Source organism: Charadrius vociferus, unplaced genomic scaffold (genome assembly GCF_000708025.1).
Source record: "Charadrius vociferus isolate BGI_N301 unplaced genomic scaffold, ASM70802v2 scaffold999, whole genome shotgun sequence".
NCBI lineage: Eukaryota > Metazoa > Chordata > Aves > Charadriiformes > Charadriidae > Charadrius > Charadrius vociferus.
Genome location: NW_009658627.1, coordinates 39,864 through 62,855, shown reverse-complemented (window position 1 = coordinate 62,855; position 22,992 = coordinate 39,864). Strand labels below are relative to the sequence as shown.

Below are 22,992 nucleotides of genomic sequence, written 5' to 3'. Positions count from 1 at the left end.
ATAAAACACGTACCTGCATAGGGGATACAGCAGCAGCCGGGGGAGTCTTCATGGGACTTGGGCTCAGGGGAGTGCGAGGAATTGTGGCAGCAGCAGGGCTTGGAACTAACAGAAACACAGAAAGGAAGCCACCGTGAGCATCGTACTGTTTTGCAGTGAAACAGAAAACTGGCTGTTACAGCAAACTCTCTCCCTGTATTTTACATTACTAGTTTTACCAGATCCCATCTTTCAGAACTTCAATTAGGAACTGACTGCAAAATAACTTAAAAGTATGCCTACACAGTTACTCCTCTATAATTACATTCATTTTCTGTCTTGAATGTATCATCCATGGCAAGTTTACTGGGGGTGGACAAGGCTAAGGTGCAGGATGCTATTACCCTGGCAGATGTAAATGATGGCATTGCTACTTCTCTGATCTTCAGATAACTAAAGAGATGGTAGCAGGCTCCTGGGTCTGCCAGTAAGACAAGAAAGATAACCTATTATCACCTGCTTCTCCTTTCTAGTTTCCGAAGTCTACGGGTGCAACATAGTACATAGGTAAAGACAGTCCCTGAAATTTGGGGATTAAACAAATAACATGTATGAAAACAGACAAATACTGAGTTGGTGAATCAATCATCTGATTATTTAACAGCATGATTAGACATGAATGCTAAGAAGGCAGACAGTGGCTTGAAATAAAAGGTTAAGAAGAAGGGAGGGGGGACTTACCATTTTACCAAACTAACTCTGGCAAGAAAGCACCTTTATCCAATAACAGATTAAAAAACCTTCTAAATTAACACTATGAAAGTAAAAATCCTGTAAATACCTATGAACAAAGAGAACAAGTGTGGAAATAGAATCATTTACAGAATCACCAAATTATGCAGAGATGTTTCTGTAACTTAACACATTTTCAGGTTATAAGCAATTAAAAATAGATTTGCCATACAGTCTACAGCCTTTTTACATCAGAGACTTACAGTGACATTACTGTAAATAAAATTCAAAGCCAAAAGGCCTGGCAAGGGAAATATTTTAATCCATACAAGGTGTCGTATGCAGCCAAAGCTAAAACCCAAGTGTTTCTCATTTCAGGATAATTACTTGTATTCCTTATTCTGCTCATCTATAGAGAAGGACAACAGCACCTGTTTCCGCAATTAGAGAATTATAGTAAAGTCCATTGTCTCAACAGTGAGATCCTTTTCATTTTAGAAATTACTCCCTACATCTTTTAATAAGTGATACTGGTTGGACTTTATTTTCAACTTTCATCAGCACTTTGACTATAAGAATGTGAGTTATTAAAAGAAACAAACTCTGCTCTAGCTATTACAAGACTTTTAGAATGCTTAATTTGGCACATTAAGTTCATGTTTTAATCGAAAGGCTGAAATCAATTGTGCTTCCAGCTATAATTACGTGTGTAATATGTGTTTATGTATTTCTAATATACTCAAAGCATCTAGCATATGAGTCACTGGCGATGTGACAGTAAAGAAAAAATAAAGACAAGACAAAAAAGGATGCTTGCACTTAACTGCAGTGAACAATCTGTTGTGCAATAGAGTTTCGGTTGGCTTGTTTCAGCTGTAACTTATAGGTCATGACAGTACAATAAAATAACTTAGCTTTGAATGAGCTAAGCCCTTAGAAGTGTCCACGTCAACATATGCAAAATTGTAACTCGGTACAGCTACTGCACTGGTTGAAAATAATTACCTTGGGAGGCACTGTCAAATGACTTGATGAGTGTTTTCACAGTAGGAGTTGGCTCTGAGGAGGTGGATGATCTGCGACTCAGGCCCATTCCTTGTCTCAGAGCTGCCAAATCTCTCTCTACAGCATTCATGTAATTGTACACTCGACCACGTTCCTCTTCCTGCCTGAAATCAATATGCAGACCGTTTAAGGCATTTAAAAAACATTTTAACATGCAAAGTCTTAAAATCAACACAAATTTGAAGCCAAATTAAATCTACGGTCCAGACTGGTCATTACCTTAACCTAGTTTTCTTTCCACTGTCATTCAGAAATAGATTGCCAACCTAAATTACCACTGTAAATTCTTATTATTTGTCAATAAGAGAGCTTAAGCACCAGGTGAACAGTCTATCAAATCAATACTTGATTTAAGGCCTAATTCCTGCCCCTGACTCTCAAACACACACACACGCATGGATGGAAAAAACTGAGCCGTAAGGATTTCACCATTTCAAATGAAAATAATCAGTTTAGAGGGAAGAATTTTTTTCCACCTGTATAAACAGAAAACAATTTGAATGAATACTAAGGAGGTAAGAATACATTTCTGGCATACATCTTTAGGCAGTATATGAATCCGGTTTTTAAAAAAATTAGATTTTTAGTACAGAATATTTATGGTAGTTACTGTATTCGGTGTCAAAAGACAAGATTTGTTTGAAGCAACCTATTTTCTACAGTCTGCAAGAATTAAACATTGACTGATTTTTGCTTCAGACACCGTACAGGCTTTCCTAACACCTTCCCTCCAATGCAGTAGCTATACCACTTCCAAGGAATCTGATTCAGTTGCCTCTTTGTTCTTTGTCTGCAGTGAACCAAATGTCAGAAGATGCTTGTGTATAGACAATAATGAATACACTGACTGGAATCAGCAAGCCAATTCTACCTTCAAAAGTACAACTGTAACCTCAAAGGTTCACTTGCAAGCAGTAATTGAACAATTACAATTCTGGCTGAAATGTACTAGTAAGAATTGTTCATATTACTTAGTTTGGTGCTCTTACTTCAGGTAAGATGCCTTACGCCCACCACTCATCCATCCAGCTTATTTTCCATTTTTAGTGTAACCAGTCTGCTCTTCCTACTATCAGCTTTTCCCCAAGATCCAAAGCCTGCATTATCTCATATCCTGCTGGATGCTGGGTTAAGTGTAATGTCCTATAAAATGGTCATCCACGTGGAAAAAAAATCTCAAATATATACACACCACAAACATGATTACTGTAATTATAAGCTATACGTGTATTCAAGCCCTAGAGACAATGCAGTCAGAATTCAAATGGTGCTGTACAAGATGTTCCTGTTCTACGGATTCGAAGGACTTTAATACTTCTGAAAGACACAACTCAGCTTCTAAATAACTGTAGCACCTAATTCAAGTCACAATACATCAGTTTGAATTGTTTTTATTAGAAATGTTTTTATACACAAAGCATCTCTAATTATTTCCAGAAACACTTATCAGTGGAAAGAAAACAGTACGAGATATATGCAGAATTAGAAGAAGGTTTCTTTTCAGGTAAAAATCCAGCTGTATTTTTAACCATACCAAAAGCCTTGGCTGCTAATAGAAAGTATTAATGATGGTACAGAAAAGCCAACACTGTTTGTCTTTCGCACTGAGGGAAGTTAAAACGTGTCCAGCTGTTAAATGGAAAAAATCCTCCACTTCAACTTGGCTTTGCAAAAGTGCGAAACTGAATATTCTTGGGCAGATTCGGTATACAGTTAAAGAAACAAATATTGTTCTTATGGGTTTACCTATTCCGACCCCTGAAAGCCTGCGTAAAGCAGCTTGTCGAAATACAGATCCTCACAGTGAGAGAATTTACAAACTTCCAGAGTCTCAGTAATAGTTAAGACACTGGATTTCCAAAGTTGTACCCCCCCTACAAAATAGACAATATCTCTGTCGTCTTTTGCATACTTGCGTGACTTTATTTCCTCCAGCTCTTTAGTGAGCTTCTCATTTTTCTCCTGAGCTTCATGCAATCTGCGCTTCAGGTCTCCTATCTCTTCTTGGGCCTCAGACTTTATATCATTTGCTATAACCACTGCAGTCTGTAGATCAGCCTGGAACTGACGCCATTCTGCTGACTCCTCCTATAAGTAAGTAAAACTTTAAATTGAAAGCAGCAGCAACAATTTGGAAGTTAAAAATAAAAGTCATCCTTATTATTCATAGTTTCCCTATGCTGTTACAGGAAACAACTTACAGGAACGATAAAGGCACTCATCTCTGGCATTAGGCACAACCTAACTTACAAGTTAAACTGAAGAAGTTTTACTGGAAATAACTACACTTCCAAGGTAATGAATTTCTTTCCTAGAAACAAAGAAAATGTTCAAAGTGGAGAAAAAAAATTAGTATTAAACTATGCATCAGAAGACACGGGAACATTGTCTCCCAACCCTGTATCTTTATGACACGGAGAATTTTTCAGAAGTTGATTCTTTAGTGTCTGTAGGTTAGTAAACATATTCCCATATCATGCCTGTGTCTCAGAAATCATTATTTTAACAGTATTACATCTAGTCACCTTTTCACAATTTCACATGCAGGTCTTATGAAATTCTAAGTTTAGAATTTATGGAGTTTTTAGGTTTTAACCTACCCGGAGTCTCCTGTGAAGATTCTTTATCTCTCTTTCCATGTCATGCTTTTGGTCCTGAAGTTTTTTAACTGTATCTGGAAAGAAAGTAAAATTCTCTGTAAGATCTTAGTCAGGAATCTATTTACTTTAAAAAAGAGTAACCGAAACAACCCGCAAATGTTTTTAAAAACTTACTCAGAGAATACATTTATATAACCAAAGCCATCTGGAGAAAAATAGTATGATCAGAAATAATTTGACAGAAAATGTCAATAGGTACACAATTCTCTACAACTGGTGAGGGTATAGCATACGCAAAACCAATTTATACAAATCCCAGTCTCTTCTCCACCCTTCACAATATTAAAATCACAAAGCAATAATAAAGAACAAATATCAAGGTAGGTAACTTAATACAGAGGGATCCTAGAAACATGGATGTCTGGGGGGTTTCCCTCTTCAAACGTAAGCTGCAGGTCCACAAAATCTTTTGATTCACGATTTACTCCCTGCCACAAAGCAGCTGACGTAACAGTCACAGCCATGCCTTCAACAGGGAAAAAATTCTACTCATGTCCTCAAGGATCTCACATTCTTGTCTATCAAGCTGCTATTTGAAGTTGAAACAAGCTATGTTTACAGCAAAGGGACACACTCCATGAGATCCTGTTATGAAAGAGACGGTCCCTTAAATCTGTCAGCAGCTCCAGAAAAGGGTGTGCAGCTTCATCACCACCAGCTCCTCATGTGGCGTCTGACAGACTGGCTACTGCAATTATTATTCATTTGTTACTTTATTCAATACACAAGGACAATGTGATTGATTACTCCATTCTTATAACCAAGCAACTACTGAAGAAGAACACTGCTCTTTGGATTCTAGGCTGATTTTATTTCTATAGCATCGTGTAGCTATTTCCGAACTGTAAAAATGATGGGCCAACTGACTGAAGGCATTTTTTTCATGCAGGTTCATTATTCCAAGACCTGCTGGAAACAAGTATTTTTCCTGTATATAAGCAATGCTCTTTCCACAAAAAGACTGAAGGTGCCTAGTAAATGTAGGCTGTTCAAAATACAAAACCTTGGCAAAAATCTATGCAACTGCACAATAAATTTTTGCATAGTTACAAGATAAATATATGCATTCATACAAACAGACTGATACAGTAAAGTTTTGCAGCTCTCATTTTCTAACATGAAAAACTTTCCAGTGCTTTTATTTGGGTATGATGTCTCAGGAAAACCAGTAAACCAGGGTTTATTCAAAGTTACTCGTTCTGCCAATACCTATCAGTGTCTTCCCAAATACTCCTTGTCTTTTGTCAAATGGCTTTTCTTAAGAAGAAAAAAGAGGCTATGGCAGACTAAATGGAAAACAGGAAGCATTTCAAAGTGTTCAAATCAGACGCAACAAAGACTAAGAACAGATTTAAGCTGATTTATGCTGATGTGTACATTAAGGAGCCTCAGCTATGCTCATAAGAACATTTCAATTTTTCAGCCGTGGAATTCCTTTTGGTTGCTTCATCGGGAAGAAATTCTTGAGTTTTGCCTCTACAGTCCCAAGCACAGAGGCTTTTAATGCCACAGCTGATTTCTTTACAAGAATGATATAAACCTCAGTTGGCCTAAAAACATGATAACCTTTCAGGCTTGGAAAAGTTGAAACACTAAAATTAGACAGATATTTCTGTATTTATCTCCTCCTTACAAGACCGCACATTTTATGATGCGTCCAACTGATCTTCAAGCTTTGAAGATAAGCCTAACAGAGCGTGCCATTCAAATCTCATGCTACCATGTCATTTAAGCAAAGCCCTCCAATTTTTAGCTTGTCTCTGTACACATAACTTGTTTGAGCTAAAGTCAGCACAGCTTTAGGTCAAAGTTATAAAAGTCGCTCCCCCTCCCCACCCTTTTTTCCTTTAAACACATGCTAAAAAACCCCGCTGCAAATTAGATAACTTTGAACAGCGAGAGCAAGTCAACGTGCCGTAAAGAGCTTCCAGTCGCATTCTGAAACAAAATCTAGCAGATGACCATTTTCTTCTAAAGACAGTTCAAAGAAAATGTTTTTAAAAATAAAATCTGTTCTACTACTAAGAGCAAGCTATAGTTTGTCTAAAAATAACCACAAACCAGAAACTATAAATGCATCCAGAGTTAAAGCTTGTGTAATGCCATTGTTCTGAACTTCTGTGATATGAAATGCACCATTAAGTTTTAGTATATTTATGCTTTGAAGTAAAACACAATGGTCTGAATATTCTGCAGTTACTATAAACAATACAGAGCATTTTACAGCAGTTGTTAGAAACAGTCTTCCCCTCCAATCAATTGAAGAGATTAAAAAAAAAAAAAAACCAACCTGAAAAGAGTACCAAATAGCAACTGAATTCGAAACGTAGTGAGAAATTAAGACTAAGGTAAGTGATTTCACCTCTTACAGCCTGAGCTTCATTCTTTGCATTGTGCCACCAGTTACAGCCTGAAAATTCAAGCAGTCAAACTAGGTACACAGGCAGCAATTCTCTGTACAGCTGCCTTGTGGTATCCTGCCTTTCTGCAGCCTCACAACCTCCACAATTCTTCTCCAACACATACAAACCATTTCCGTCTGTATATACTTCAGTTTTCAGTACAGTAGGACAGGTACTTTTCTTCTACCATTCATTATCCAGTCTCCTCCTTTTAAGGAGCATAGACAAGAAAGAGGATTGAGATAAAAGGAAACATAACCATTGTTTAGGGTAAGCGATGAACAAGGAGACCATTCTGATGAATGAACAGGATAATCAAAACTGGCAAATCAGCAAGCTGCTTGTGTTTTACTGCAGGATTCAATTATGTCTACATGTCACAAAACGATACTGATTTAAATCACAGTTGAACAAGGTCTTGCTTTTTAAAAAGTAGAAAAATAAATTATGGGAAATGCAGACTACAACTGGTAAAGAAAAACATTACAACTCGGGCTGGAGATGGGAAGAAGAAACAAAGATATCATCTGAGTTCTGTAAGGCTGCCCGAGAAAAAGTATCACTGCATTCTGTATCTGTAACTCTTACTAATTACAATCGGCAGTTAGAATTTATCACTATGGAATAAAAATGAGTATCAACATTCCATTGTTTAATTTCAATAATCTCTGGGGAAAAAAGAAAGAAAAAAAAGGAAGACTTGGAATATTCCAACATGCACAGTAGTTTCAAAACATGACATTACAATGCCTGATAAGCAATTCTAAATCAAGTAATCCTGACACTGCCAAATCCACAATGGGCATTCTCATCGTTTTTGTACTACTTACATTGGTTTGCCTTGTACTAGGATAGCATTTCAATTTTTAGCATAGAAATGGCTATCCCAGGATAATCGCATCTACACAGAGTAGTGCCAGCATTACAGTTAATTTAAGAATTATAGCTTCCTTATGTAAGGAACAGGCACTGGTTGCAAACATACCAAAGCTCAGGCAATTTGCATATCAATCTTGCTTTTGAGCTCACTGTCAGACACTGGGTCTATACAGCAAGAAAGCTGAATTTTTTAAGGTTCCAACATTAGCAAAAAAAAAGAAAAGTACTAAGTACTAACAATTAGAAAACTAACACCCAATCCATTTCCAACTCTATGGAAGAAAAGGCCTAAAAATGATAATGTAAAAAGTTAGTTTCGCAACTGCTGTCAAGATCCTCTTCAAAATGAGATATAGCAGAATTAAAATCTAATGCTGTCAGCTCCATAAAAGAACTGAAATTCTTTTATAACATAAAAATTCACTGAACATTAGATATCTCAACCTTCTTGCTCACCTCCCCTTGTTCAAAACATTTACTGACTTAAATAGTTATGGACTAAGAGAACTGATGTGTTTAGCACGTCCCTTGTGCTAAGAGAACATACAATGAGTATTTTCACACTTCAGAAGAAATATCTGACAACTGATAAGCTAACATACAAATACAAATTTTCTACAAATCAGGAGACGAAGTTCCCTGGAAAAATTTCCCCCAAAACTCTTATTAACTGCTTGGAAGAATAATAGATTTATTTTTTCCCCTTAGTCATCGAAGATGACTGATGTGGCAGCTTGGCTACCTGGCTACTGGAAGTTTTTTCCGAAGTGAGAAGCGGAGGAAAGACGCCATCTAGCGCGATGCCCGCCTGCCCTGCGCTCGCCCAGGCCCGCACCTCCGCTCCCGCACCTACAGACTCATCGCCACTACAGCTTCTTCCATCTCAGCGCGTTAGTGAGGATATTAAACATACAGGTTATTTTAATATTGCTTAGAATTTGTAGATGCAATACAGAAGCACTATGCTTAAAACTCCTTGTCTCACCAGTAACAAGCTCCGCTGCCGCTGACTACAGTTCCTGCTGCATCCAGATGGACATCAAGAACATACTGTATGTTTTTAATCAATGCAATTTACATCTTACTGTCCACAAAGAGATCCCAGTTTTTGCAGGTAGCCATATTAACAGCTAAGATGTGACAGTTCGATATTCTGATTTCTGTGAAAAATGTTTCATTGTATGTTTGTTGTGCTTCTTTTTGGTGTTTGGAAAGCCCACAATGAAGTGTGCCCTAAGTACCAGTGCTAGAGCATGTCACATTCCTACATTTGTATTTACTGTTGATTAACCATTAAATTGAATGAACACGCACCACCTCATCTATGAAGCATCTTTCTCCTAACTGTAAAGTGTGCCTATTTTGAATTCTTTAAGTGATAATTTTCCATCATTTATCACTTGTCATTTACCAGTTGCCTTGCCGCCACTTCCATTCACTCAGTAACTTTGCCATTAGGCAAATTCTCTCCTTAAGGGGTGGGTTAGATTTCCTCATATTTTAAAATCTAAAATAAAATTTCACTAAAGAAAACCTTTATGGTTCTTTATTACAATTGGTTATTTAAGCTGAAAAAAGCACCATTCTTCTAACTAGTACTTTGTAATACCTAAACCTACACTCAATTCACCACATGTAAAAGCACAGGCACTACACGTTTGGCTGAGAGAATACCAGAACTGACCAAAAGTCTGATCAGCTTAAGATAAATTACTCTTACCAAGATGTGCTTTTCTGTCACTTTAATACAAATTATTAAAATTCTGTCTTTTGTATGTTGTGTGTAATACCTCCAAGTCCCAAATTTTCTGAGAAGCTCTTCTTTGCTGTCACTACTCAGAGGCTACCACCAAGAAACTCTTGCACAAGGTTGAATTACGAACCCATAGTCAACAGCGTTTTAAAGTGGTCAGAGAAAAACATTTTTTTAAGTCTATACTAGTCTTCGGGTGCCATCCTTTCTTTCTGCCACTAGATGCCACTCTCCTTCCTGCCTATAACTACAATGCTGCTTTCTTCCCAAAAGGATCACACCAGGCCACCAGTACAGCCGAATTTTCCAAACTATTTCAAGAGCAATGAGTAACAAAGACTGTTGCACTATTTGTTGAAAATTTCTGCCCAGGCAGAGTTTTGTCTGCCTGAATTTTTACGAGTTTAAGTGAAATATATGACAGCTGGTTTGTACCCCCAAAGCAGAAACAGCTAAAAATTAAGAGCTGCCTTGTAATCAGGTATTACTAGGCACATACTTAAATGTTTTTACTTGACTACGGTGCTATTTCCTGTACGAATGTATTTCAGTTAATGGACAAAAAAATGCAAGTAGAAAAGTGCTCAACGTTTTTAAGTCTTTGCTACAAAACGACTTCAGGAACGAAGTCAGAGCAACTGACCATGTGCCTGAGCTCCTGCTCCCAAGTAAACGTCTGTTTGGTTTGGGCACAGAAAGAGGAAAAAAAAAAGTAAATTGCAGAGTGAAAACTTGAAGCAATTTTGTAAAGAGAAACAGCAATTGCCTTTCAAGATAAAGAAGGGTTGCTCAGGGAAACCAAGCTGACACCCACATGTCTGAAGGCACTGAGCTTCAGTTGAATAAACAATTCAGCCTGCTTAAGACACTACCTTTTCTTGATAGCGGACCAATTTAAAATCCTTTCTATGAATATTTCCCTTCCTGTTAAAAGGGATCATGCTTTTTTTTTTTTCCTGTCTTGTTTCATCTTTGTATACCATGGAAGAAGAGCAGATATTTGAATTCCGTAAGAGCACTGTGCAAATACAGTGCTTATTTAGATGGAGACTAATTGCAGAATTCCAGCCCATGGTAGGAATGTCTGAGCAAGTCTTGGAGATCAGAGAGGGAATTAAGACACAGAGAGCTAGACAAGTATACAGCAAATATGAATCTCATTATAAGCACCAATGATTTCTTGTATTGTGGCAAGAGTCAACAGATAAAGTTTTAGTCTAACTTGCTTGAAGTTTGCCAGAATCATTTTTAGATTCACAGATCAGTTTCACGACTTGAGCAAATCTACACAGAAAGAGAGATACAGTATATCCATATTGCCAAGTCAGCTCTAACATTTGTAAATTTCAGGGCCTCCATTCATCCATTTCTCCACTAAAAACATCTTTCTTCAGGTGCGAGAAATCATTAATTATACACATTCTCAAGCTACCTAGTAACTCCTAATATTTGGGCTCTCAAAAGAGACAGCATTCTTAAAAAAAAAAAATAAAAAATCAAAAAACACCAGAACACTAAATCAATCATCCAGTCTCCAAAATGCACAAGGAGCACACTATTATTAAGTCTGTAATTACATGTTCTACTTTGAAAAACAACATTATCAGATTTCATATTTATTCTCAATTCACAGGTTTTTATTCCCACACCAACTACTACCAGGACTGGAAGAGCAAAGCCAACTTGATTTTTTTCACCTAGTGTATAAGGGTTCTGCAAAGCCCAGTCTGACTTGAATTCAGACATCTGAAAGACAAGTGAAAATATTTTCACTGTTACAGCATTCTACCACAGCTGTTCTTAAATGATCATTTCTCTCACAAGAGAAACTCGTAACACTTACTCTCCAAATCAGATATGATGAGATTGTCATGAAGCTTCACAGCACGATGCTGCTCTACTTCATCCTCCAACTCAAAGATAGTTTCTTTCATGTCACTTCGCTCAGTCTCTTTTTCATCTAGTTCAGTCCGGAGTTTTTCTAGAGTCACATTGAGATCCTCAATTTGTTTCTTGGCTTCTTCTTGAAACACTCTGTATTCATCTTCAACCTGAAAAAGAGTGTATCTTATCATAACTAAATTGGTTGCACTTCAGAACACATTTTCAGTTTTGTAACTACCATACTTACAACATATTTCTGCAACCATAAAAAAGTATGGGACACGAAGTCAAGTGTAAGCCTTTAAAAACGTATTGTTCTAGTGCAACTATTTTCCTAAGCCAGAGTCAAACTCTTTCCTTCCCAATATATGAGCTGAATATATGAGTACTCCCCAGCTACTCTAACAGCAGTATCCTGTATTCAAGCGAAGCAACACCACCATCGTACCAAGGCTGTGCTTGCATGAGCAGCTGATCCAATTTAACATCTAGCTGCCATGGAGAAGGGGGGGGGAACAACTCTTTACCCTTTCTTTCTCTTGCCAAAAAACCAGCCTGCTTTCTCCTGTGCAATTTTAGCACTTGCTGGACCTGCGAGATGATTCATTTCCTTAGCCAAGTAGCAGAACTCGCTTTTGCGTGTGAGGTGTGTTAGTGAGTTGACGTAGCTCCCAGAGGAGTCTTACAAGCTATTGAAGTGAGTTTAAAAAAGCAGGGAAAAGAAGAGGTAGCAGACTTCTCCCTTTCAGGAGCAGTGAGACTATTTTCTTCTGCCTCATGAAACTGCAATGTAAGTAACAAGCTGGGATCAGAGGTACAGAAACATTAACCCCCATGCCCAACAGCAAATACAGGGTGGCAGGAAAACAAGAGAAATTAGGTCATGGCTTAGGGTGGGTCAAAACAGGCACCAATTTTAATCCACAGAATGTCCTGCTTTAAATCATTTGTTTCAGTATTTTTTATTTTAACAGCACTACCCAACCTTAATTATTAAAATTATGGTTACTTTTTTTTTTACTCCCAAATTAAGGTTGATTCTAACTGGCTGGTGATCATGACTAACATGTTGATTTACAACTAATATATAGTTCAAACATTAAATTTGGCATAGATTTTCTCACCAGGAAGATATGCCTTTAAATGCATACTCAAAGTTATTAAATAAATTTTATCAGATTCTTATTTTTATATTCAATTATGGTAAATGCTTTTACTAGAGATATTTACTAGATAAATTATTTATATTTGAGTTAAAATAGCTAGTTTAGAACTAGAAATATATATTTTGATCCAAAACCCAATTGACACACAAGCTGCTCCTGGATGGATTATTAGTAAAAAACCTGTGTGTATTTGCCATATTTAATAATAATTGTTTAAAAGTTTATCAAAATGGTTTTGGTGGTTTGGTTTGTTGTTTGGTTGGGTTTTTTTCATTTAAAACCAAATATGTATTCAGTAAATTAAATTAAATTAGGTAAAATCTCTGTCTACCTCAACCTCAAAATTAGTAATTTCTTGACTGGAGAAAGAAGACGCTTCTCTGCTTTCCTTATAATTAGTTTTTCTAAGTTAGCTGAACCAACCCGAATAAACTGAAACTTGAAAATATTCTCTCAATACCTGTGGAAGTTCCTACAAGTCATTAACAGCTGGATTGTCACCTCCAACTTGGACTCCCAGTACTTTCTGACATCCCTCTTCTACCAGGTTGGCACAAACTCCTCAAAACTCTTGCAGAAGGCGTACAATTTAAGCAGAAAATTCCTACACTATCTTAAATACCGTTTAAGTTTGGCCCTTGAAATTAGTTGAGTTTCAGTACCAGTATTTTAAAAAGTAACCCGACAGTTAACCCTGTGGCTGAAGGTATCCATATAACTTTTAGAAAGGCCTATGTCATTTTCATAACAAACGTTAAGAGAAAGTAACCAATACTACTGCAATCTGATTAACCTCATAATTAATCCTTCACTTTTAGAAGAACTACAGGGACCAACAGTAAGTCATGGTGTATAAGGGATGATAAAATACAACAGTTTGTTTCAAACACTACCTTGGCAATGGCATCTTGCAATCGGTTGGCATCATTGCGAGTGTGTGCCAGCTCTTCTTGCAGACTACTGGCCAATGTCTCTGCTTTTTCTTTATCCCGCCTGACACTCTCCAGCAAGTCTTGTATATCTGATTTATCTCCAGAGTTGTGTATAGAATACAACTCAGCCACTTTCTGCTTTTCATGCTCTAACTGAGCTTTCAGCCTATTCATCTCAATCTGGTCACTGGCTACTGTGGCTTTGTACTCCTCTAAGGTAGACGCCATCGCTGTTTTGCTTTTCTGCTCTGACTCAATAATCCGTTCCATGTGGTGATTGCGTTCTTTTAATGCCCCTATCATTTCTTGGGCCTCCTTGTTGTCTTGTTCTGCCATCTTCAAAGTGTTGCTCAAGTGCTGCTGAACACCTAACAGCTGTTCTCGCTCAAACCGAGCGTTCTCTGCAAGATCCATATAACGTTGCTCTAACTCCATGTAGCGACCACTTTTCATATCTTCATCGATTACATAAGAAATATGGTGTTCATCTAAAAGGGACCGAAAATACTCGATCTGACGGCTGAAGTGTTCTAGCTTGTCACTTTGCTGGCACAAAGATTCCATAAGGATTACTTTTTCCTCTCCAAGTCTTTCATTCTCACTGTTTAACTCCTGTGTTATTTGTTGCAAATCCGCAAGCTCTTGAAGTGTGGCTTGGAGCTCTTCAGCTGTACTGTGTTGATTCTCTTCCATCTGATGTATCCGTTCTGTCAGACAAGCTACGGACACTTCACTAGCATTGCCACTGCTTCCCTTCCTAGATCTTTCTATACTTGGTACTCCTTCAGACTCCGAAGACGATGGAGCATCTAAGGCATCATCGCTTGATGTCAGTGGCTGATAAACTTCACTGCATTCACTGTCTAAGTTATCCATGGAATTACTATGTTGATTGTCCATCAAAGTGTTCTCATCCTGACTTAACAAGTCTTCCATTGATCCAGGAGCAGAACCTTCCACTGAAGATGTCAGAGTACCACCACCATCGCTGTGGTTGCCAGCTGTAATTTCTGGACTCAAAGACTGATAACCAAAGAGTTTTTCAGAGTTGTCCAGCCTTTGTTCCAAAGAAAAGCCTAATGCATTTAGTCTGTCTTTTAACATTCGATTCTCATTCTTCAGCTGGTTGAGCTCTTCTCGGATGGCAGTATTTTGTTCCTGTAACTGTAGCAATGTAGACTCTACATCAGTTGGCTGATGGACAACAATGGCTTCTTTTTCTTCAGATTTTTCATCACCTTCAAGTTGATCTTCATTAAGTCCCAGCTGAGCACGCATATCCCTTAGTTCATTCCGCAGATGCAAGATTTCCACATCTTTAGTTTTTGCTAATGTCAAAAGATCGTTCACCTTTGCTTCCAAAGCAGCTTTGTCACTGATTTGATTGTCTGATTTGGACTTGCTCATTCGAATATCGGACTCTGGATTGGTGCGACTACGGGAGCGTTTTGCCAGTACTGTATCACTGGTCCCCTGTCCAGTCAAAGGCAGCTTTTTGCTCTGGCTTAACCGAGAACGATCACGTATTCTTTCTCTAGAAGAGCTTGACTCTTTATTTCCAGATGAAGTGCTACGCTTAGTTGTGGAACTTGTACCTATATGTTTTTTGAAAGTTAGGAACATTAATATAAAATGCAGTAGCTATAATAGAAGACTGTATTTTGTATCAGCAATACAGTGGTTGATTTTCTGAATCACACCGCTAAATACATTTTATAAAATACATTTAGAGTACGCATCTGTACAGCCTTAACCATGAATCCATGCAGTTATATTTTAATTGACACACGCTTTACCAATTGCTACACTTCACCAGTAGTTTGAAAATTATTTAGACCTTAAAGTTTAACATTTGCAAGTTTCTTTTTTTCTGTCTTCAACAGCTTCTGATAAATTATACAAAAACTGCAGCAGTGTTATTCCTACAAGTTCAAATTTGCCTCTTCTCAGCCCATTTCAATGCAAGCTTTTAAGTGATGAATTGCATATTATTCCCCAAAAAGAAAGTTAAGTCCTTTTGCATTTCCCTCTCATTTCATAAACAGAAGGACAGATCATTAGTACTTAATTTCCAGATGCTTTACAGCTTTGAAAGCATGACTGAGTCCAAAATATAGCAATGGAAGACAAGACATATTTCCATCCATATTGATGACACACTAAATAATTTCACTTTTCTGAACAGTTTCTGAAAGCTCTCTTACTTTACTTCTATAAAGCAGTACAGAATGTCCAAATGTTGACTGCAACAAATGATCACATCTTCAAGATTTAGTGCTTCTGGCACGTTTTTTTAGACAAATTAAATTATTTTAGACAAATCTATGATTCTCTAGATTATTTATATTATCTAGTTTTATATAGTAGTTGCATAATCAGTACTGAAAAAATTAAAAGCAACACCCTCCAAAAAGGCAATTACATTATTAGAAAACAGGAAAAGAGTACAGGAGGTGTTTGATTTGACCGTGGCCTTACTGACCATTTCATTAGGCAGCCTGGATCCTCAATACACAATAGGAAAATAAAAAGCCACCCAACTACCATCCTTAAGCATCAATACATCCATTTACCTGCAATAGTTTTAGGTTTATTTTCCAGACTGCTCATGGTCGTCCCTGAAGCTGAAGATGCTGTTGATACACAAGTGCTCTTCTTTGCCTTGACACCATTGGTCATTGTCACTCCACCGCCACCAGCCATCCCCGCTAGGAGGTCATCATTACTCTTAGTCTGAAAGAAAGGGAAGCAGCAACTTTAAGACAGTTGGCTGAGAAGTCTGCATAGCCAACATTTCTTCTGTTAAAGATTCCATCAGTTTAGAAAGTACATATTTGACTAGTCATGTGTCTATGCAAGAATGTTGAAAAGTATAAATGCGATGCACTGTGCAAAGTTGGTAAGCTGAAATTAAACTTCAACTTCTTACCTATGACTGACCATAGGAACTGAGTCTTCTCTCTCCCAGACAAAATTACTAATGTTTCAATACCAAGGAGAAGAAAAAAAATTAAGGAAAGCACAGTAACACAACAGTGTAACACTTCTCAATTTTAACTACAAGTTTGCTTAAGCATAAAAATGAACACAATTCTTAGATAATTAAACCAGCAAATACTAGGAAGTTAGTATAATGTCCTTCAATAGAATATGATCAAGCGTTTTCTGGTGGACAAGCTCACAACAAAAAGATCAAACCAGACAACAATACAAATCAATCCAACATTAATAAAATACCCTTTACAGCTCAAAATACAAAGCCACAAATCACTAGAGACTAGGGCAGTATTCAGATGGGGGGAAAAAAGCCACCCTCACCATATATCCTCACCTTGTTTTCATGCTCTTTACTTGACGCTCTCAGAGATGCAGTATTTGTCTGATGGGCTTTTGTCTGACCTTGTATGATCATTTCTGAAACTACTGTTAGCAACAAAAGCTGCCTGGAATGTGAAACGGCAGTAAGCACAAGAGTCTCTAGAACCAGATTCCCAGAGAATCCATCTTTCAGAATGAATAAAGGCAACTCGAGAAACACTAAGTTCCTAAGTATTAACTGGCAGACTTTACAACTAGTTAAAACGCAATTTTTCAAATGGAGAAACAATCAAAATACGCTAAACATTCTTCCCATCATAAGGGCAAGAAAAATTAAAAGAAAACAGCTGTGTTAGCAGCATTCCTTGAGCAACTGTATTATTCAGCTGAATAAAACATCTGAAGTCTCAAACACCATCCCAGCTAAAGGCAGTGCTTAGGACTTAACCAGTTGCTTTACATCATGACTTTCAAATTCTGCAGGTTTGTAACCTCTAGCTTCCATACATATTCAAGTTAAAAACTACATGCCAGACATTATGATTCTATACATTAAGCATGACAGTACACTTGCTTAATTAAAAAAAAAGGTTGCGTCTCGCTCCATTCTATATAGCTTATTTTTGCAAGCACGAATTTCCGAACAGTTAGGAACACTGATCACAATACTATGGAAAGGGCACAGATGGGATTTGTGCCATTTACAAAGAGCAGCAGCTGCAAAACAAAAGGGAACTTGGGAAGAGAACATATTTGTTCTGCATGCAGTTGTTAGAAATACAGATAATTTACAGATACAACAGGTATTCGTAAGTATTTGTAAAATCCTCTGGGACAAGAATGTTTTTATTGAATAAGGTAGGAAACAGTATGGCCTTCTAAAAAGGTTTATAAAAGGCTGGAAGAAAATGCATTACTCTGAGGCTGTAGATGTGCATCTAAGCTGGCTTTTCTGCTAGGAAAAAGCCACTGTTCTATCCCACTCTTCTCCATGCGCTTACACACTGTGCTGGGTAAACTGAAGCCTCTTCCGAGGGCTCCTTCCTCCCCGGAGCCGCATCAGTTCTGTGGTCTGCTATGTCACACAGCCATGCAAAACAGCAGATGCAACGTAAGTACCAATGGGAAAATAAAAGTGTTGGAGGGCTATAAAATCGACAAAGCTCACACTACTTGGGGGGGGGGATCTGAACACAAATTACTACTGTATGACAATCCTTCATTAACTGGTCATCTAACCAGATTTCATATCTAACCTAAACTAATTTTGTGGGTAGAGGGGGGAGGAAACAACCTTGTGATTCAACTATCACCTCAAACAAAGTATTACAAAAAAGGCATACAACAGTGATTTTCTATTTTGCTACTGCAAATCAGTTGGCAAACTTGATAGTTCAAATGGACTATTAGCTGTCAGCATTTTTGCCCTGTTGAAAGAGTAGGGAAATTAGATTAAGCTTCTAGACACCAAGTACATGTTATCAAGCCAAATAGGTCAAAGATGTAACTCAGCTTTAATTAAAAAAAAAAAAAAGCTAAGTAAAATACACACTTTCTGATATTAGTCATCTCCAGTCCTTGCTGAACAAAGGAATTTAAGACAGCCATTCTTCTTCTGACTTACCCATAAACTATTTCTAGTCTAGGTTGGAAGGCACTGCCTCCTCCGCAGCCAATTAGTAAACAGTTTCTCAAAACTGTAACACTATACTCTTGGCAAAGAAAACTATTTAGCAAAGCTTTGGAAAAATTACAAACCAGCAGCTCTCTTTTCTTAATGCTCCGTAATGACAACCATTCTTGACTTCAAAAAAATCAAAGTATTTTTGTAGCGTATATTTTTAATGGAACCAAAATCAATGTCACAGCTTCTTCCTCAGGGAAGAACAGTTTCTCCCATTTACTGAAAACAGTGTAATCCTGCTTAGCATTAAAACCCCTATGTTAAAATATGAAAAATTAGAAAATATCATAATTAGAAATTCTCATCTAGACCTGTTTTCATTTGCTATATAAAAAACCCCAGTCTATAATTACACAATTCATATTCCATTTTCCCCCACATCTTTCTTTCAGTGCAATGAAACTTGAATGATCACCTCTACAATTCATTTCATCTTAGTTTCTCAACATGTATATCCTATTTACTGCACCTCATTCAAATCCATTTTTTTATATATATAATTATTCCTACCTGGGATTTTCTTTGATGCACTTGAGTGCTTGAAACATCAAACTTTACAACAATCTGTAATTATGTCATTGTATGTTGCAAACAGAATACTGAAACCTAGACACATGAATAATGAAAACACATTCTAATTTTTAACATTCAAATGTTGATGTCCAAGTCCTGGCTTTTCAGGGACACTGGATTTTGCAATTCATTTGTATGAAATACAGCTGACGTCTAATTACAGTTGTGAGTGTTAGCATGATCACAAGTTCATTAGCTAAAGAAGTCAAAAAATAATCATCTTAAAAATAAGAACACACTGGTATTTGCGGAGTATTCTTTGACAGATTAAAAACTAGAAGTGGCTGGCAGTTAACCTTCTGCTGTAATAATGTGTGCGAGGTGTTGGGGGGTGCCGAACACTTACAAAAGTCCTGGGTGAAGCGGGAGCCAAAAACCTACAAAGAAGTAACCGACAAAAAGGCATTCTAAAGCAGAGGGAGAGCCCGACCTCTGGACCAGTGTTCAGCTGTACAGAAGGGCGGGTCTCACAGTTTCTTCCTGTGCTCATTGTCCACACACATTGAAAACTCCACAAAAAAGGACATGTCTATGGAACAATGCGTAGTGAAAGAAGCTCGCCCAAAGCTGAACACTGGCCCAGGGTTATATCATGAAGGGCATAGGGAAAAAAAAGAAGACTACAATTACAAAGTAATTTTCAATTTTGCAACATTATTACTGTTTTTTTTCTACTCCTTAATAGAGGCCTCTCATTCAGTAGCCAACTCAAAGTTTTCTGTATCTAAATGTACATTTACCTTGAGGACTGCATAAATTAGCAAGCTGTTGCAATTAAAGTTATTTAACGCCAGCTTTTTTTTTTGGTCAAGGAATATTAAATGAAATTCACTATACACACACAGATTCATCAACTCTAAGAGAAGATCCTACAACCACTATGAGGAAAACAATGTGCCAAATGCTTCATCAACAAGATCAAACACGAAACTCTACAAAAAACTATTTTAAAAACAATACAACTTGTTATTGATTCTTCTTTCAAGCCAGTAATTATAAATGTGATTTGCCAGTATCAGTAAATAAAAAAAATACAAACAACTAACTTTGTTGTATAAGTATGGAACAGTCAAAGAAGATAAGAGTCATTATTATTAACAGTCACATAGCTGGCACAACAGCAGCTTGACAAGTAAAAGACATCCAACTGTATGAGTAAGCCTGGTGGTAACATAAAGCTGAGATAAGTCTTCGTAATTAAGAGAAAAATTTTCATTGTGCCTCAAACATACAATTGTCATAAATTCTAATCCTACACCCAAACATAGCCAGTAGTGTTACTAATATAAGTAAAATTGTGAAAGCGCACTGGGTCAAATTTCTTCAGTGTTAGATCATCCTCCCCCTTTAGCACACTGAGAGATACGACATAAGAAACTTGATAAGTAAACTACAAAGGACTTTTGTTTCCATATTCTTTGAGAGGTTTCTAGAAATACAAAGTAAGTAGTGTCAACAAGCATCAAAAGATTATTTAAAGTTAAGAAAACTGCAAGATACATTGGGTGGCAGAGGAAAGGGGGGGCACCAAGAGAAAATCTAGCTGAAACCTGGCGTGCAAGTTCATCAGCAAAAGCATTAACCATTCTTCCATAAAAGAAAAGAAGCAAAGAAAGGGAACACACCTTTTGACTTCAGTAATCCTGCATAGCTATTACAGAGAGACCTCAACCACTTCTTTAATTCTAGGTCTTTATTTGCCAGTTATTTAAATGGCCTATCTGGCTTCCTGCAGGTGACAGTGGTTCAGGTCCCAGTTCGCAGACACCAGCCCTTTCCCTTCTTCTGTTCATTTGCTCCAGGGCAGCAGCAGCGCCCCAGCTCTGCATAGCGGGCTGCAGGAAGGCAAAGGGAGGTGGGTCCAGCCATGTGTCCACGCCAGGAGAGGCAGGCAGACCAGGTAGGCTCACACCATCCATCCAACGCAGACGTGTTCACTCCCAGGTGAAAACTCCACACCAGCACACCTCGGTACGTCTTATTTCTCTTGGTTGTCGGAAGCCATATGCTCCTAAATCTACTGCCCTGTTTGGCTAATGTAAGAGAAAACCTCTACCTTTGAACTTGTTCTAGGAGCAAGAATCAACTTGTGAAAATTCAGCTCAAGCAGTACTTCACACAAAGCAAAGGCCAAAACAGCTAGAAGAATGTAGCTGCACTGACCTGACACGGATCGCTGATATCAAAAAGTTTCTCATGTCAGATACCTCATTAGTTCTTTTTTCAGAATTCGTAAATAGCTCTTATCAAATCCCATTAGTCACTGCCACGCCATTCAAGCATAACACATGACCCTACTAATAACATTCATCAGAATGCAACTTCCACTCTGCTCCTTTTGCAGAATAGCCATGTTCTGCAAAGCATTTTGCTTTCTATCACATCACACATTGCAATATGAAAAATAGAGCATGAACACCACCTAAGGTCCTATTGCGCTGTGCAGTGCTGTGTAACTACCCAAATTCTCTTCTGTTACCCGTATAACAAACCTCTAGTCTAAGCTGCATTAAAGACATAACGTAAAATTCTACTATTTTTAAAGCTTTATTGTAAAAAATATAAATAATCAGAATTTTCTATTGGTTATTACCTTCAAAAGAGATGCTGATGTCCCAGTTTTGGAGAGTTTTGTTACTGCAGACACTGAGGAGCCGTTTTCTGGTTTGGCTTTTTCAGTTGTTTGAGTTTTATTTACTCCAGGCACTTTGGGCACTGAGCCAACACTCCTGCTTGCTTTCTTCATTCTGGGCTGTCTGTTTATGATGCATTTACAAACAAATCTACAAGCAGAAAGAAAGAAATTTTAAATATAAAATACAAATGAAAAGCAATGTCTGGTTCTGTAATGCTCCGTTTAAGACCAGAAGTCCAGAATAGCAGTAAAGACCACAAAAAAAGAGCCAAACAGAACGCATGTGACTAACCAATGGCTTTTGCTTTTTTTAAAAAGGATTTTTCTATCAAGAACTAAGTGCTTCCTACAGCACCACTCCAAATTATTTTTTTTTCAGTTCTCTTTCCACAAATGGCACTGAACCGAGTTATTTTATAAGTGACCCATGTTGCCGAGTTCACTCGTTAGCTAGCAAAAGAAAGGCTTATTAGGGCAGCAATGTTCTTTATTTCTGCCTGTGGGAAGGAAAATACCGTGGGAGTATTCAGGCAACAGCCTGACTACCAACAACACTGCATCTGAGAAAAGATTACCACCAGCTTGGTAATTAAAGTACGGAGAGAGTAACAGAAGTTGCAGAGAGAAAAGTACTTTTATAAAAATTAAAAGTTGAAAACTTCAGATTCCCTGAAACCATTTATTATTAAAAATCACATTAATAACCACATGGGATTTTACAAAATTTCACACTAGTCATGTGATTATGAGGATTATCTCTGAGAAGAAGCCAGAAGTAACCCACCACACTCCATGGCCCCCAGTCAGCACCTTTACCTTGCCTTCAAGTTTTCTCAGAGACAACTCAATACTGTCATTCCAACCAGGAGCAAACAAACTAAACCCTGGAAAACAAAGCTGACTTTACTCAAACCCGGAGCAGCTGCAGCAGACCTGAACGCTGCAATTACCACAAAACCTGCTAATTCTGGAAGACAACCTAAGAAAGGGCAGACTAGGCAACAGCCATAACTTGAAGCACGGACTACCAGAAGGACTAGTCACATCAGGACCTGCTTCCCCCTTCCAAGCATGGGATAGTTGGCAGCTGTTTTCTTCATCTCCCCTGAGTCAGAAGACATAGCACAGAAGATTAAGAGGAGGAAATTTCCACTCCTCTTTCAGTCTTAGCAGTTCTGGGTGGAAGTGAGTGATCAGGTTTATCCGAGCCCAATATCCTGTGGCTGATTAGAAACAGTTGTTTCCATCTCAAAGACTGAAGCATTTCAAAGACACAAAAAGCAGACTGATGATTGAGTGCATGAGATGTGCTTCACAAAAACACAGCGAT

General features: G+C 37.7%; 1 protein-coding gene across 4 annotated transcripts in view; it reads right to left on the bottom strand.

Moving 5' to 3' along the window:
- SPECC1L (sperm antigen with calponin homology and coiled-coil domains 1-like) overlaps nucleotides 1-21,803 on the bottom strand; it is a 49,068-nt gene extending 27,265 nt beyond the window's left edge. The window contains exons 1-10 of one of the 4 annotated variants that reach the window (XM_009893199.1): nucleotides 21,621-21,773; nucleotides 16,026-16,179; nucleotides 14,691-15,047; nucleotides 13,414-14,633; nucleotides 11,314-11,521; nucleotides 4,377-4,450; nucleotides 3,689-3,864; nucleotides 1,729-1,880; nucleotides 1,525-1,548; nucleotides 14-105 (exon numbers count right to left, since the gene is read on the bottom strand). In XM_009893199.1, the coding sequence (XP_009891501.1) occupies nucleotides 14-105; nucleotides 1,525-1,548; nucleotides 1,729-1,880; nucleotides 3,689-3,864; nucleotides 4,377-4,450; nucleotides 11,314-11,521; nucleotides 13,414-14,633; nucleotides 14,691-15,047; nucleotides 16,026-16,179; nucleotides 21,621-21,773 (2,610 nt within the window). Of the gene's footprint in view, nucleotides 1-13; nucleotides 106-1,524; nucleotides 1,549-1,716; nucleotides 1,881-3,688; nucleotides 3,865-4,376; nucleotides 4,451-11,313; nucleotides 11,522-13,413; nucleotides 15,048-16,025; nucleotides 16,186-21,620 lie in introns of all 4 variants that reach the window. The other 3 variants (XM_009893200.1, XM_009893202.1, XM_009893201.1) reach the window with 3 other exon arrangements.
- Between the last annotated feature and the right edge of the window lie 1,189 nt (nucleotides 21,804-22,992).